Here is a 15518-nt window from a genome sequence, read left to right on the forward strand (position 1 = left end):
TATCTATCTATGAACCAGGAAGTCACAGTTTGATTCCCAGTCGGGGCACATGCCCAGGTTTCTGGCTCGATCCCCTGTGGGGGGCGTGCAGGAGGCAGCCGATTAATGATTCTTTCATCATTGATGTTTCTATATCTCTCTCTCCTTCTCCCTTCCTCTCTGAAATCAATAAAAATATATTTTTTTAAAAAGAATAAGTTACTACAATTCACAAATAGCAGTAACAAAACAGTATTGGGCATTTTTGTGTGTGTGTTCACAACAATCACTTAGCATACTTGTATTCCCACCTAACAAAAGAAGGAATGCATTCAAAAGATTAAATAATTTGTTCTAGTTAATACAGCAAATTAAATATGGGGTCCAGATGTGAAGCAACCAAATCAATCTCACCTTGTAGGGGTCTGTCTGCTAAGACTGCCCATTGGTCAAGTGCCCATCTCAAGCCCAGTGGTGGGAGTGGGGAGAAACCAGGTTAAGTGCTTTAAAACATGCCTGCCTAGCTCCTGCCCAAAGTTTCCATCTGAAGGGACTGTGGCTTTGGCAGGTGTCATGACTCATTGCACTGAAAACAAACCCCTATTCTTCTGTTCTACTCCATGTGGGGGCTTTCACTTCTTGCCGAGTAGAGTGCAATACTAAAATCCTCACCACATTTTCCAATCCACCTGTACTGGTAATAAAGCTCAATACTTTATTTCATCCTACATGTGGCTCCTGCTTCTGTTCTCAATTAGTTAAAAATCCAGAGAGTTCCAGAAGTGACTTAATTACACCCTCCTGAACCTCCAACTGATATGTGCAGTAAAGTTAGAGAAATAGACAGGATTGGGATGAAGCTGTCATTAATGAAACACTAACATCAAGAGAACCACAAGGGCAGTTTCCGGGGTTGGTGGGTTTCTTTGTCCTGTGGAGTTGGGCGGGTGCAGCCGTGGCTAATTTGTAGGGGGTTCCGGTCCCACCTCGCCTGCAGGGGCGAGAGCCAGTACCAGAGCGGCCCTGGGCGTGGGAAGTTTGTCTTCAACGACTGCGAAGATGCAGCAGCCTGACTTCTGGCCTGACTTCTAGTGCAGGCTTATTTCTCCCAGGAGGCCCCAAGGCCAGTGCTCCCTGTGGACAACTTCAGACCACATAAAAACATCACCCCACCACCTCCACAGCAACACGCAAGGGGCAGAGGCAGTGGGTACCACAGCCTGCTGTAGTAAATCCTGCTCTGTGGAGAGGGCCCCAGCACAGCTGATCATCCACAGTGGTGGTTCCTCGCAGGCAAGCCTTAAAGCAGCGGTTCTCAACCTGTGGGTCGCGACTCCTTTGGGGGTCGAACGACCCTTTCACAGGGATTGCCTAAGACCATTGGAAAACACATATATAATTACATATTGTTTTTGTGATTAATCACTATGCTTTAATTATGTTCAATTTGTAACAATGAAAATACATCCTGCATATCAGATATTTACATTACGATTCATAACAGTAGCAAAATTACAGTTATGAAGTAGCAACAAAAATAATTTTATAGTTGGGGGTCACCACAACATGAGGAACTGTATTAAAGGGTCACGGCATTAGGAAGGTTGAGAACCACTGCCTTAAAGCTTATTGGCTTGAAGAGTAAATCCCAGCCATTGTTGTGCTAACAGCAATCAAGGTTCAACTACAACAAGAGGGTTTACAGCTCATAGAAGGAGTGGTTGCATAACTGCAGTGCCCAGCTTGGGTGATCAGGGAGGCTGACCCTATAGGACACCTACTACAATAGGCCACTCTACCAAGCCCAGGAAACTTAGCAGCTCTACCCAGTACATAGAAACAAACACAGGGAAGCAACCAAAACATGGAGACAAAGAAACATGTCACAAATGAAAGAACAGAAGAAATCTCCAGAAATCTCTAAATGAAATGGAAGTAAGCAAACCACAAGATAGAGTTCAAAACAAAGTTTATAAGGATGCTCAAGGAACTTAATAAGAGCTTCAAGGAACTTAGTGAGAATGAGAACATTCTCTCACATCAATGTTCCTCTCTGTGTGTCTCTCCCCCTCCCAACTACTCTCTCTAAAAATCAATGGAAAAATATACTCAGGTGAGGATTAACAAAAAAGAAAAGAAAGGTGAGTGCTAAACCTGGTATATAGGTAGTGTCAGCTCTCTTTATTCACCTCAGTTTTCCACAATTAATAGATCAGCAGAGAATGTTTTGTTTTGTTTTCTTTCTGGTTGTAATTAAAATAATTCTACATTTACACAATCAGAATGCAATGAAATGCAACATTCACATGAATTCTTAAGATAAAACAGAGAATTTAAGAAATTTTCAAGCTGCTCTCAGGTATATCCTGAACTTCCAGTGGGTATTCTCACTCTCCTCTGCCTTTAAGGTTCTTTGCATGTAGTTTACACAAATTTACAGGTACTTTACACAAATTTGGGAGGGTAAAATGCCAACAGTGGACTTGTCTGGATTATCAAATCTGGAAACCTTCTCCGATCCTTCCAAAAAGAGTCAATCACCCCTCTACAGTGTTTCTACAATGTTTTACATTAATTTATATTCTTACTCTAACCTTTAAATAAAACAAAAATATTTTAATTACAAGTAAAACCTAAAAGAAATAAAAATTTTAATTACCCTTCAACATACTTTAGCTCTATAATTCTCAAAGCAAGCTGCAATTATCTCCATCTCAACTGGGATATTCACTTACTGAACAGTCCTTAACCAGTGCACTCTGAAGTCAGATCTAAAAGATTATAAGGCATCTCCAGATCTCCGCACATTCCTCAGATCCTGTCATCAGAAATAGGAGAATGGTAGGGTAGAGAGCACTGAAAGACACCTCCTAGATTCCTTCTATCCTTTGGGTCACATGTCAAGGGAAAGGGTTGCCAGCACAACTCTACCCCAACCCTGAGTGACAGCTAAGTTCACCTTCCACACCACTTTTAGGTTGAACATCTTAAATAAGGTGGACATTCTTGGCACCCAAGTGCCAAAATCAGTAGATAAATGGATAAAAAAAGTTGTGGGGCATTTACACAATGGAATACTATGCAGCTGTAAAAAAGAGAGATCTCTTACCCTTTGGGACAGCATGGTTGGACCTGGAAAAAATTATGCTAAGTGAAATAAGCCAATCTGAGAAAGACAAATATAACATGATCTCACTTATTTGTGAAATCCAATGAGCAGAATGAATTGGCCAACAAAATAAGACCTGAAGCATGGAGGCATGGAACAGACTGACATATCTTGATGTGGAGTTTGGGGATGAGAAGAGATAAACCAAAGAACTTATATACTTACAGGCATAACCCATGGACATGGGCAATAGGATAGTAAAGACATGGGGCGGGGGGGGGGGAGATGAGGGGCTGGGAGGATGGGGGAAAGTGGGGGGAAAGGGGTGATATCTATAATACTATTAACAACAAAAAGTATATTTTTTAAAAATTTAATTACCCCTGGTTGCTACAAATTGAAGGAGTAAATAAAGAGAAGCAGGTATTAGTCTGAGAATCGGACCTACTAGGAAGTTCTAAGGAGAGTACAGGGGTTAACACTGCAGAATCTCAGAAAACCTCTACTACAAGACTCTAGGCAAAAACACTGCCAAAGGCTTCCAATTAAAAAAAAAGTAATATGGAACATCACAGACCAATCTGCTCAGCCTCAACCTATTCTAACTGTTAACAGTAGTTACTTCTGGAAAGAAAAGAGGAAGTGGGTGGGGGGGAGGTGTTACATGTAAAGGAACTTTCATTTTTACTACATATATGTAGATATATTTGTGTATTTGCTGAATCTTTTACCAAGAGACTATACTCGTATGGTAAATGATTTTTTTAGTTCAACAAAGACTAAAAAATATAAATACCCATAAAAACAATTTACAATTTTGTGTGGATACGTTTAGCAAACATTTTCTACAGGGAATACAGTAAAGAGCAGACAGTGATAATGAGTATATGAAATAATGGAGTAATAAATACTACGTACTAACATTTATTAAGTACTTACTACAAGTCAAGTCCTAGTCTAAGTCCTTTATATGTATCAACTCATTTGACCATCACACATTATTAACCCCCTTTTACCAAGAAGAAACCTGAGGCACAAAGAGCTTATGTAACTTTCACAAAGTCACACAGCTATTACATAATGGAGACAGGATTCTTACAGTGAATCTGATTATAAAGAAATCATTTTTAATCACTGTCTCTCACATTACCTGTAAGAGGAAGAAAGAGCATGAAAATCATAGCATAATGAGAAAATGAACAACCTGACTTAAAAATGGGCGAAAGACCTGAACAGTTAGATCACCAAAGAAGACATATAGATAGCAAATAAGTATATGAAAAGATGCTCCACTTCGTATGTCATCAGAGAAACGCAAATTAAAACAACAATGACATAACACTATACAACTACTAAAATGGTCAAAATTCAGAACACTTACATTGCCAAGTTCTGGCAAGAATGTAGGTTCATCAAATTGTAACAAATGTACCACTCTGATGCCCCATGTTGACAGTGGGGGAGGCTGTGTGTGTATGGTGGCAGGGGTAGATGGGAAGTTGCTGTACTTTCTGCTCAATTTTGTTGTAACACAAAACTTCTCTGAAAAAAAATTATTCAAAAATTTAAAATAAATAAAAATAATAGCATTATGGGGTTTTATAAAAGCAAGAAGATATAAGGCAACCTCCATATGAAGGCAACCTTCATATGATTTAAAAGCCTAATGCCACTTTCTTCCTGAGTTTTGCTGACATTTCAAATGAGTGGATTACCATGGCCATTTCTGGTCAAGCATCTTTATGAATTTGAATTCCTGAGAACACCAGGTTGGGAGTGGAGGTGTTTGCTGCTCCAGGATCAACAGATTCAAATTCATCAACTGAGCACTACTAATCTGATAAACTGTTTTCCACACATCTTTGGTATTCTTGCTGCCCCTACCAAACTAATTCCTATGATGGATTTTTCCTTCACCTGCTTCCACTGTAGCAGATTTCTATGTAATCCTTCTTTATAAGAATTTCCATTTCAAAGAGATTTTATGCTCTTCCTTTTAACACCTTTCCCTTTGGCACTGCCCAGGCAATAGCAATGAAGAAATACCAAACCAAAAGAAAAAAAAAAGAGGACAAAGGATGTATACCACCAATCATTTCAGCCAAGTTCCAACAAGCTCTGACAAGCATAGGTTCACTCACATCCCAATGGCCTGAACTTAATTACGTGGCCACTCCAGCTTTCAAGAAAGGCTGTAACCGGTTTGGCTCAGTGGATAGAGTGTCGGTCTGTGGATTGAAAGGTCCCACGTTCGATTCCGGTCAAGGGCATATACCTTGGTTGCGGGCACATCCCCAGTAGGGGCTGTGCAGGAGGCAGCTGATCGATGTTTCTCTCTCATCGATGTTTCTAACTCTCTATCTCTCTCCCTTCCTCTCTGTAAAAAATCAATAAAATATATTAAAAAAAAAAAAAAAAGAAGAAAGTCTGGTGAATATAGTCTTTATTATGGACTAGAGACCCAGTGCATGAAATTCGTTCACGGGTAGGTTCCCCAGGCCTGGCCAGTGTCAGGGCCGATCTACCCCCAGCTGCCAGCTGGGACCTTCCTTCATTCCACGCTGCCCCCAGTGGTCAGCGCACATCATAGTGAGCAGTCGAACTCCCAGTCGGTGGAACTCCCAAGGGGACAATTTGCATATTAGCCTTTTATTATATAGGATGACCATGAGGCCAGCTGAAAATGCTATTAATTCAGAAGAAAGGAAAGACAGCTATTGAGGGATAATTACCAAGCCCTGCCACACTCATCCTTATATCCTCGCCATAATGAATGACACATACAACAGTGGCACTCAATCTATTTTACTTCTTAAATCAGCTCAATTGAAAAAAAAGCAAACATTAACTGAGAGTCTCCTGTATCAAGTTCAAAATCCTCTGTTTTGTGTTAAGGTTCTTTTTTAAACTAGTACCATCCTCCTTATATAATTTTATTTGTTAATATTTAAGGGGCACTTAGAATGCTTCATAAAAGCACAGGCCTTGTAACCCAACTGCCTTAGTTTAAATTCCAATTCTACAACTTACTAATTGTGTAATCTCAGGTGGGTAACATGATTTCTCTGTGCCTCAGATTTCAGACATGTAAAATAATGATAATGATAATAATACCAACCTTCTAGGGTTATTTGCAGATTAAATGCATGAATACACATAGTACACTTAGATCAGTAACTGTCATATGGAAAGCACTTAATAGATGGGTAGCTACATTCTTCCCCAGCATTACTGGCCAACTAATTGTCCCAGTGTCTTATATTATCCTTGAGACTTTATCAGATCCCAGTTTAAGGTAGTCATTTTTACTTTTGTTCTACCTCTTGAATTCTTAGTAACTATCCAATCTTTTGATCTTGAGAAGTGCAATTTTCCATAACTTGTACTATATGGCTTCAACTGTAAAGCCTTTCTATTTTCTCCTATTTATCTAATGCCTACTAGTCTCACCTCAAATCCCAAAAAATATTCATATTCATTTTTTATCTTATTAATTCCAGTTAAACAGTATGCACTTGGAGGAGACCTTCAAATGCCTACACTCTCAGCTTCTATCCAGGCCCCAGATGAGTGGTGATTAAAGATAAAGGTTAATGGCCAGCTGCTCTTTATACACTTCAACTCAAACAACATACTACAGCAGAGTGAATGCAATAGCAGAAATGAGAGTCTGTCTCCTAATAAGGTAGACATTAAGGGGATTTGCCAAATGTATAATGATGCTGTCGTCTCACTAAATTGTTTTGTTTCAGAGATAGTTACTTTTCTTTAAAATGTTATTTAAGTTAACATGCAATGCCTTTATTACTGTTATTTTTAACTAATAAGCATTTTAAATTTTAATTTCTAATAGAGTAAATAGCCCCTTATACATATCCAACATCCTACCTTTAGGGTCATGTTGTTCCCTTTACCTAAGTACCCTTCCTTTTGGCTCATACAGATTAAAAGTAGCTGTCACATCTTCTCTCTCTCTCTCTCCCAATTTTTTTTGGGGGGAGGCAACCAAATTTTTGGTGGCCTTGAAAAGAAAAAACAAACAAACAAAAAAAAGTAGTTGTCACTTGCCCTAACCAGTTTGGCTCAGTGGATAGAGTGTCGGCCTGTGAACAGAAGGGTCCCAGTTTCGATTCCAGTCAAGGGCAACCTAACTCTCTATCCCTCTCCCTTTCTCTTTGTAAAAAATCGATAAAATATATTTTTAAAAAATAAATAAATAAAAGTAGCAGTCACTCAAACATGCACTCACAATTGAGCTGCTTTTAAATTGTTTCTTTTGAAGAAAAAAATAATAAAGCACCCTTCCTCTCTCAGCTGGACACATCTAGATGCTATAATCCTTCAAAACTCAGCTCAACAGCTACCTCTTTCATCATCTCCTACTACAAATGATTTCTTCCTACTTGAATTGCCAATGTACTTTATCTGAACTTCTCTCAATTAACATCTCTAAATGATTTATCTTCCTTGAGTGCAGACTATTCATCTCCAGCTCAGCTTCTGGTTGTTCAGATTAAGAGAGTGCTTGCAAAGAGAAAAAGTATGCACAAGGAATATACATATGCAGAGGGAATATAGAGGGAAATAAGGACAGGGAAAATTCAGGGTGTGGATAAAGGCAGAGGGCCCAGGGGGTGAGTGAGTGCATGCGTGCAGGATATGTTCAGAGGAATGCACTGAAATCCAAAGAGCTTTTATAGAGAATGAGAGAAAAGATTACACAATTCTGAGAAAGCCAAGATCCAAAATAATATTTAAAGGCATTCCCTGAAATTTTTACTTCTAACAAATGATTGGGAAGTTCCCCTTTAATGTCCTTGAAATACCACAGCAATCATAGCAGCCAACATAGCAGAAATCACAGCACTGTGATCACTATGTGGTGAACACAGTGCTAAGGACTTGGCCTGCTTTTTATCAGCTAATCTTCACAGAAAATCCGTGTCCTCAAATATTTACTGATTTCCTAGAAGAAAGGGGACATTGACCCTGGTTTGAGTCTTATTTTTTAACGTTTTTTTATTATTGACACTCTTACAGATGTCCCCATTCCCCTCCTTCCCGCTTTGAGTCTTAAAGCTGACTTGCATAACCTCTTTAGCAAGACCATATTTGCAAAAGTACAGAGTAATCCAGAAAAAAGGAATTTTTTAAAAATCTATTATTCTATCTTTCAGCATAAAATACTGTAGCTCTGGCCACCATGTATATACAATATTACATAAGTGGAAAGGAGGGTCCTCCTCCGACTGATAGGATTTGAGGAAAGCTTAAGCCTTTTGGTTCCATGGGATTGTTGGAGAAGGGAGATTCAGGTAGATCTAGGGGGACAAACATGGGAGTTTTGTTTTCAAACCTGCCCAGAAGGATAAACATAGGGGCAGGAGTAGAAATAATTAGCTATTTGGGAAACCTGAGAGCTTTGAGGGCTATTGGCACACTCTCAGACTTTAACTTTCCTCAAAGGTACAGGGTACCGTGAAGCAACATCAGTAAAGGCAACTAGATGGTGGAGCCAGAAACCAGTGTGGATTCCTATGTGCTGGGAGTTGTGAGAAAGGGACCCCGAATTGTCCGTGTGACCAGAAAGAAGTGTTGAGAATACCTGTGGACCAGCTGAAGTTGGACAATTTCAGTGCCAGGGAGATTACTAGTATGATTCACCAATGAGTATCCTCACACTTTTACTTTATATCAGTGATGGCGAACCTATGACACACGCGAACTCATTTTTTTGGTTGATTTTTCTTTGTTAAATGGCATTTAAATATATAAAATAAATATCAAAAATATAAGTCTTTGTTTTACTATGGTTGCAAATATCAAAAAATTTCTATATGTGACATGACACCAGAGTTAAGTTAGGGTTTTTCAAAATGCTGACACATCGAGCTCAAAAGGTTCACCATCACTGCTTTATATACTTGTTTTATAATTTCTGCAAAACAGATTCCTAAAGGGAAACCACTAGTCAAAAGCTATGTCCATCCTACATTCTGAGAGCTACTAACAAACTGTGCACCTGTGTGCAATGCATGCTGCAATGCCACTGATTTATGCAAATATCAGTTCATGGCTCAAATAAAGAAAGGGCTTTCTCATAGTTAAAAATGTCCCACAGCAGATCAGACTGCCTGAGTCCACAGCAGTATGTGTTTCAGAACAGACTGGACAGTCAGAATGCTGTCGACGGCATTACAACATCAGGTACAGGGTCTAAAGTATGTTGGATATTCAGATGTACTCGGGACCTCCCAAATGTAGCAAGGCCTCCACATAGTGGTTCTACTGGCCTGAGTCCTACCACATGCCGTTTCCCCAGGCAGCCTAAGAGAGCAGCCTGGGAGCCTCCAGTTGCTCTCTCGAAGCACTCGGGCCCCTCTCTGAGAGTCTCTGCAAAAACTTACTCCTGGGCTCTTCCTGTCCTCTGCCTCCAACACAGGTACATCCATCGAGTCCCAAGCGGATACAACTCGGGTACCGCTATAAGCATCCTCTGGTGGTCTCAGGAACAACACCAGGTTTTCCCAGTGTGCAAACACACCTTCTTTTGCATCTGAAGGGGAGCATAATTGTAGGTAAAAAGAGCGGCCAGTGGCAAGCTTCAAGTGGAGCTGTTTTTTCTCATGACTGTAAACAGACAACTTTACAAACTTCAAAGGAAGAAGCCTGGTCAGTTCCAAGGTCTTCGCTGACTTGAGTCCCCTTCCTTGGGTGTGTTGATCATGTCTGGCATAGACTGCACAGCTGACAGCTCGTCGTGCCAGCAGCATGACGTCAGGTATTGTGAGGCTGGGGCTGGTATATGCAATGCCCACAGTAATCACTTGCATACTGTTGTGCACATCAATCACTTCTCCTCTTTTGCTGATCTGGATGAAGTCACTCTCAAACATAGGAATGCGCTTGAACATGGTAAATGCGCCTTTGCACAGCTGCTGCTGCAGCTTCCCCGTGGAGCCGTGGAACATGTGCAGCACATGGCTGCTCTGGGCACTGCCCTGCCAGAGCATTGTGTTGCTACCCATGTCGGTCCTTCATTGAGACTGCTGCATGTCCTCTCCCCAACCTCCTCCTGGGTCTGAACCACAGCCCCCCTCAACCCCAGCCCTCCACCCCACGGGCCACCTTTAAGCTTTTGCTATTGATTATGACCTGCAGTCAGCTGTCACACACAGCACTGTGTCCTCATCCCCACAGCTGCCCCCGCAGGAAGGGACAGCGTCCTCCTGCAAACAGCCACCCCACAAGGGCACAGAAAGTACCAAATTCTTATGTGTTTTGCTAGCGTAACACAAGTATGCTTCTTCAAGGACACTTGTTTTCATGCAGCTACCAGAGGCAATGATATGTGATTAGCAGTCCCTGTCTTGCTTTAATCTATAAAGGTGATACTAAGAGGTGACAAATACTTAAGGCTTTATAAGAACTGAATGTATTTTTGAGCTTTTGCTTAATGTTTTCTTTTATAGTTGTCAGTGAATTTCTATGAAACATTAACTTCAGTCACCAAGTTTGAATTTAATAATGTACATAAAGGTTTAACAGGGAAAATGTTCCTAAGAATCTCCTATCCTGCTCAAATCTGCATTTGGTTGTAACTGTCTATAAACTGCTTTCTCAAAAATTCAATTATTGAGCTGCTTCATTTTTTTCTGGAAAGACTGAGTTTGCTATTTGTTGCCTACAAGGGAACAAATAACTAAACTGCATGAAGAGTTTATTAAGTTAAACTGGCATTCATATGATATGTAAGGTAAATTTTGCTTTTATTTTTCAATAAAAGGTTTTTATCTCAATATTTCATATATCAGGTATATAACAGCCTTGTTCTAGGGTTTCAGCTTGCCTCTCCTAATTTAGCATTGCTGACCCAGTCTTCAAAAAGACATGCTAGGATATAAAGCCTTCATGTTTTTATAGTTTCTATTACCACTAGATTTGAACTTGAGAGGATGGAAACCTAGAACTCGTGAAGACTGCCATGTGAAATCTGAGCATGAAGGTAACAAAACGGAATAGAAACTTGTTTCTGAATGCAGCCATACCTGAATCAGACCCAAAACTTGGGCTTTTCTATAATAGGAGACACTAATTCTCTTTTTTCCTTTTTGAGTTGGGTTTCCCACTTATAACAGAAAGTGTTCTAAATAACTCATCACAGCTGCAAAGCAAATGCTGCAGGGCTGATGAGAGTATGTGACCAAGGACCTTAACCTGGCTGACCAGCCAAGAAAGAGAAGTTACGTACAAGTAGTAATGTCTAAACCAAAATGTAAAAGGTGTGCAAGAAGAAGCCAGATCAAAAGGAAGGAGCAGGTGCAGAGAATATGTTTTCCAATAGAGTGAAGAACTGCTATGAGGGTTTTTTCAACATTTATAGAACTGATGGAAGGAGGAGATGGAAGGAGGAGAGAAGAAATGTGAAAAGGTTGGAAAGGATGATGGAGACTTCAAAGGCCATGTATTGGCATAAGTTATGTGGCCACTTGAAAAGTTTTTAATTAAAATTTTAACAAATGCACATGGCCAAAATTCAGTCAGTGCAATAGATGCTATTAATTAATAAACTCTTCAAAATTCTCCCACCTCAAAAAAGCATTGAGTATTTCTAAGAGTTGACAATCGATAACAAACTACATCTCAAAGAACAAGAAATGAGAATATAAATATACGATGACTTTTAAAAACTAAGAAGGGGTAGACAAATGTAACTGTAGATTTAAGGAGGACCTAGGAAGACACTGGATCCCTCGATCTAAATTATTCCTTCAAAGTGTCTCTCTTGGAGTTATTAGTTATTAAGAAGAAAAACAAATTATAGGTACCTAAGCAAAAAAAAAAAAAAGGTTTTTTTTAAAAAGTATCTCCAGAACAGCAAGGAACTAAACTTTTAAAGGCCACATAGCCAAGAATAAACCTAAGAGTATGTCTCAACCTGCCCAGTGTCTGTGCCCAGATGTCATAGCTTGCACAACCAACAGCTGACACTGGATGAATGCCACACTTAGAACCGCTGTTTCTGATGCTTCTAAAACTAAACAAGAATGGCTACTGCTACCACCCATCACCAGAGTGGATTGTGTGCAGTACCATCTTCTTCAATATGACTAGCTTCTGGTCCAAAATTGGAGGTAGGCATATTATACTGATGGAACCTATCCATGTCTGAGATGAAAAGGGGGCTCGTAATAAAGTATCTAACATTTTTAGCTTTTCTAGTGGAAGGCACTGACTCACAAATTGAAGGGTTTGCCAAATGCAGGAAAAGGTTCAAATGCTGAAAGTAAATAAATGACAAATGTTTACGACTCATAACAACCCTACTGATGGCATTTAGGCAACCACACTACCCTAAATAATAATTATCAAAATCATATGGTACTGCCCAACTGGCATGGCTCAGTGATTGAGCATCGACCTATGAACCAGGAGGTCACGGTTCAATTCCCAGTCAGGGCACATGCTTGGGCTGTGGGCTTGATCCCCAGTGAGGGGCATGCAGGAGACAGCCAATCAATGATTCTCTCTCATCATTAATGTTCTATCTCTCCCTTCCTCTCACTTCCTCTCTGAAATCAATAAAGAATATATTTTTTAAAAAACACTATATTGTACTTAGAGTCAAAGCACTGTACCACAGATGACATGTTGCTTATAAGGGAAAAAATAAACTTTATAATAGAATGATTAGATTTGTCACCGCTTTACTCGCTGATCAATATCAGCACCACTAAGAGTAGGACAATCAGATCTGTGACTCCAGATATAATGCATTATGATATACACAGCATCAACCATAAATGCTGGTGCCCAAAAATGTTTTTAATTTAAACAAATCATGCCAAAACCGGTTTGGCTCAGTGGATAGAGTGTTGGCCTGTGGACTGAAGGGTCCCGGGTTCGATTCCGGTCAGGGGCATGTGCCTGGGTTGCGGGCACATCCCCAGTGGGGGATGTGCAGGAGGCAGCTGATCGATGTTTCTCTCTCATCGATGTTTCTGGGTCTCTGTCTCTCTCCCTTCCTCTCTGTGAAAAATCAATAAAATATATTTTAAAAAAAAATATGACTGAGGAGAGATTTGAAGATGGCGGCGTAGATAAACGCCTATACTCATGACCTCCCGCAACCACATCAAAATTACAACTAAAATACAGAACAACCATCATCCATAACTACTGGAAAGCTGGATGAATGGAAGTCCTACAAATAGAGAAGTAAAGAAGAAAGCACACTGAGACTGATAAGAGGTGTGGAGACATGGAACGTGTGCCATTTTTTTAATTGGGAGGGAGATCATCCCTGTGGAGACCGCCCGAGGAGCAAGGGGTCCCAAACCCACACCAGAACCCAGCCCAGGGTTCCAGAGCTGGGAAAAGAAGTCCCTAAGGGCAGTAAGAACTACGGGTTGTAAAAACCAGTAGGGATTGGGGCTTAGTGACACAGAGGCTGCTGGAGACCCAGCTGTTCCTCTTAAAAGGCCAGCACCATGAATTGAACTTAAAAGATCCTGCTTCCTCTGAGCTCCAGCACCAGGGCAAGATTCTGTGAAACACAGACACATACAAGGAGGAACTGGATTGTCTGGCATCAGGGCAGGAACTCAGGAGCGGCTTTTTCCCAGATGGAGGTGCTCGCAGGAATCACTGTTCCTATGCTGGGACCTCCCTGGTCACAGAGTTAATTGGCAGCCATGTCTGTTTGTCCCATCCAGGTGATTCCCTAAGACCCTGCCTCATCCAATTTACAACCCCAACCAAGATGTGTTCAGTGGATTTTGCATATGAATGTCCTTTCCTTGCTCAGGGTAAAATCTCTCAAACAAGCTGCAGCTGGGTCAGGGAGCTCCAAACCTATCAATAAAAGGTCCAAGACCCAGCACCAGCTTGCCTTGCTTCACAGCTGGGCCTTACCTGAGCATTTCCAAACCCAATACCAATAGGAGAAAGCTACAGATCTCTCTGTAGCTCCTGCTGGGTCGCCCCAGGCAGTGGCTAACTTTGCATCTCCCTGGAGACCCAAGAGCCAGTATACCCAGTGGTCAGTATCAGACCATACCAGATTACAACTCTACACATCCATCAGAGACCCACTCAAGGGACAGACTCAGTGAGTACCAAAGCCCCACTGAAGCAAGTCCTGCTTCATAGGGGTGTCTCCTGCATCACAGCTCTCCTACTGTAGTCGCAGCTGGTCCTTACAGCTAATTGGCCTGGAGGTCAGTTTCTCCCAGTGACACCAACAGCAATCAAGTCTCAACTATAATAAGACTGTGCTCTCAGCCCATAAAGGGGTGCACCTAGAGCTGCCAGATCAAGTGACTGGGGAGGCTGAGCCACTATAGAATACCAACTACACAAAGCCACTCTACCAACTCAAGGAGACATAGAAGCAAACACAGAGAAGCAGCCAAAATGCGGAGACAAAGAAATGGAAGAAGCAAACTACTGGATACAGAGTTCAAAATCATGGTTAAGATTACTCAAGAATCTTCTAGAAACCTCAAAAAAAAATGGAAAAGGACCAGTCAGAAATTAAGCATACACTTACTGAAATAAAGAATAATATTCTGGGATTCAACAGTACAGTAGAGGATTTTGAGAATCAAATCAATGATTTGAAATATAAGGAAGCAAAAAAACATCCAACCAATAGAGCAAAAAGAAAAATGAACCCAAAAATATGAAGACAGAGTAAGGAGCCTCTGGGACAACTTCAAGCATACCAACATTCATAATATGTGGGTGCCAGAAGAAGAGAGCAAGATATTGAAAACCTATTTGAAGAAATTATGACAGAAAACGTCCCCTACCTGGTGAAAGAAATAGACTTACAAGTCCAGGGAAGCACAGAGAGTCCCAAACAAGAGGAACCCAAAGAGGACCACACCAAGACACGTCATAATTAAAAATGCCAAGGGCTAGAGACACAGAGAGAATCTTAAAAGCAGCAAGAGAAAAGCAGTTAGTTACCTACAAGGGAATGCTTATACGGCTGTCAGCTGATTTCTCAACAGAAACTATACAGGCCAGAAGGGAGTGGCAAGAAATATTCAAAGTGATGAACAATAAGGACCTACAACCAAGATTACTCTACCCAGCAAAGCTATCATTTAGAATTGAAGGTCTTCACAGAATAAAGAGCTTCACAAACAAGAAAAAGCTAAAGGAGTTCACCACCACCAAACCAGTATTATATGAAATGTTGAAGGGTATTCTTTAAGAAGAGGAAGAAGAAGAAAAAGAAAAAGATCAAAAATATGAACAACAAAATGGCAACAAATACATACCTATCAACAATTGAATTTAAAAATGAAAATAAAGGAATTAAGCCCTAGCCGGTTTGGCTCAGTGGATAGAGCATCAGCCTGTGGACTGAAAGGTCCCAGGTTCAATTCCGGCCAAGGGCATGTACCTTGGTTGCGGGCAC

General features: G+C 40.7%; 1 protein-coding gene across 4 annotated transcripts in view; it reads right to left on the reverse strand.

Annotated features, from left to right (window-relative positions):
- The window catches only part of RABGAP1L (RAB GTPase activating protein 1 like), a 434830-nt gene that overhangs the window by 408049 nt on the left and 11263 nt on the right, over positions 1-15518 (reverse strand). For 2 of the 4 annotated variants that reach the window (XR_004973243.1, XM_036342968.1), the window contains exon 1: positions 9496-10131. The exons of 1 other annotated variant lie outside the window; for it this stretch is intronic. Coding sequence is in view for 1 of the 3 variants with exons in the window: in XM_036342968.1 (XP_036198861.1) it covers positions 9496-10116 (621 nt within the window). In the remaining 2 variants the exon portion in view is untranslated. Of the gene's footprint in view, positions 1-4469; positions 4488-9495; positions 10132-15518 lie in introns of those variants that run through there. One more of the 4 variants, XM_036342966.1, reaches the window with a different exon arrangement.

This window comes from Myotis myotis, unplaced genomic scaffold, assembly GCF_014108235.1.
Source record: "Myotis myotis isolate mMyoMyo1 unplaced genomic scaffold, mMyoMyo1.p scaffold_m19_p_18, whole genome shotgun sequence".
Taxonomy (NCBI): Eukaryota; Metazoa; Chordata; class Mammalia; order Chiroptera; family Vespertilionidae; genus Myotis; species Myotis myotis.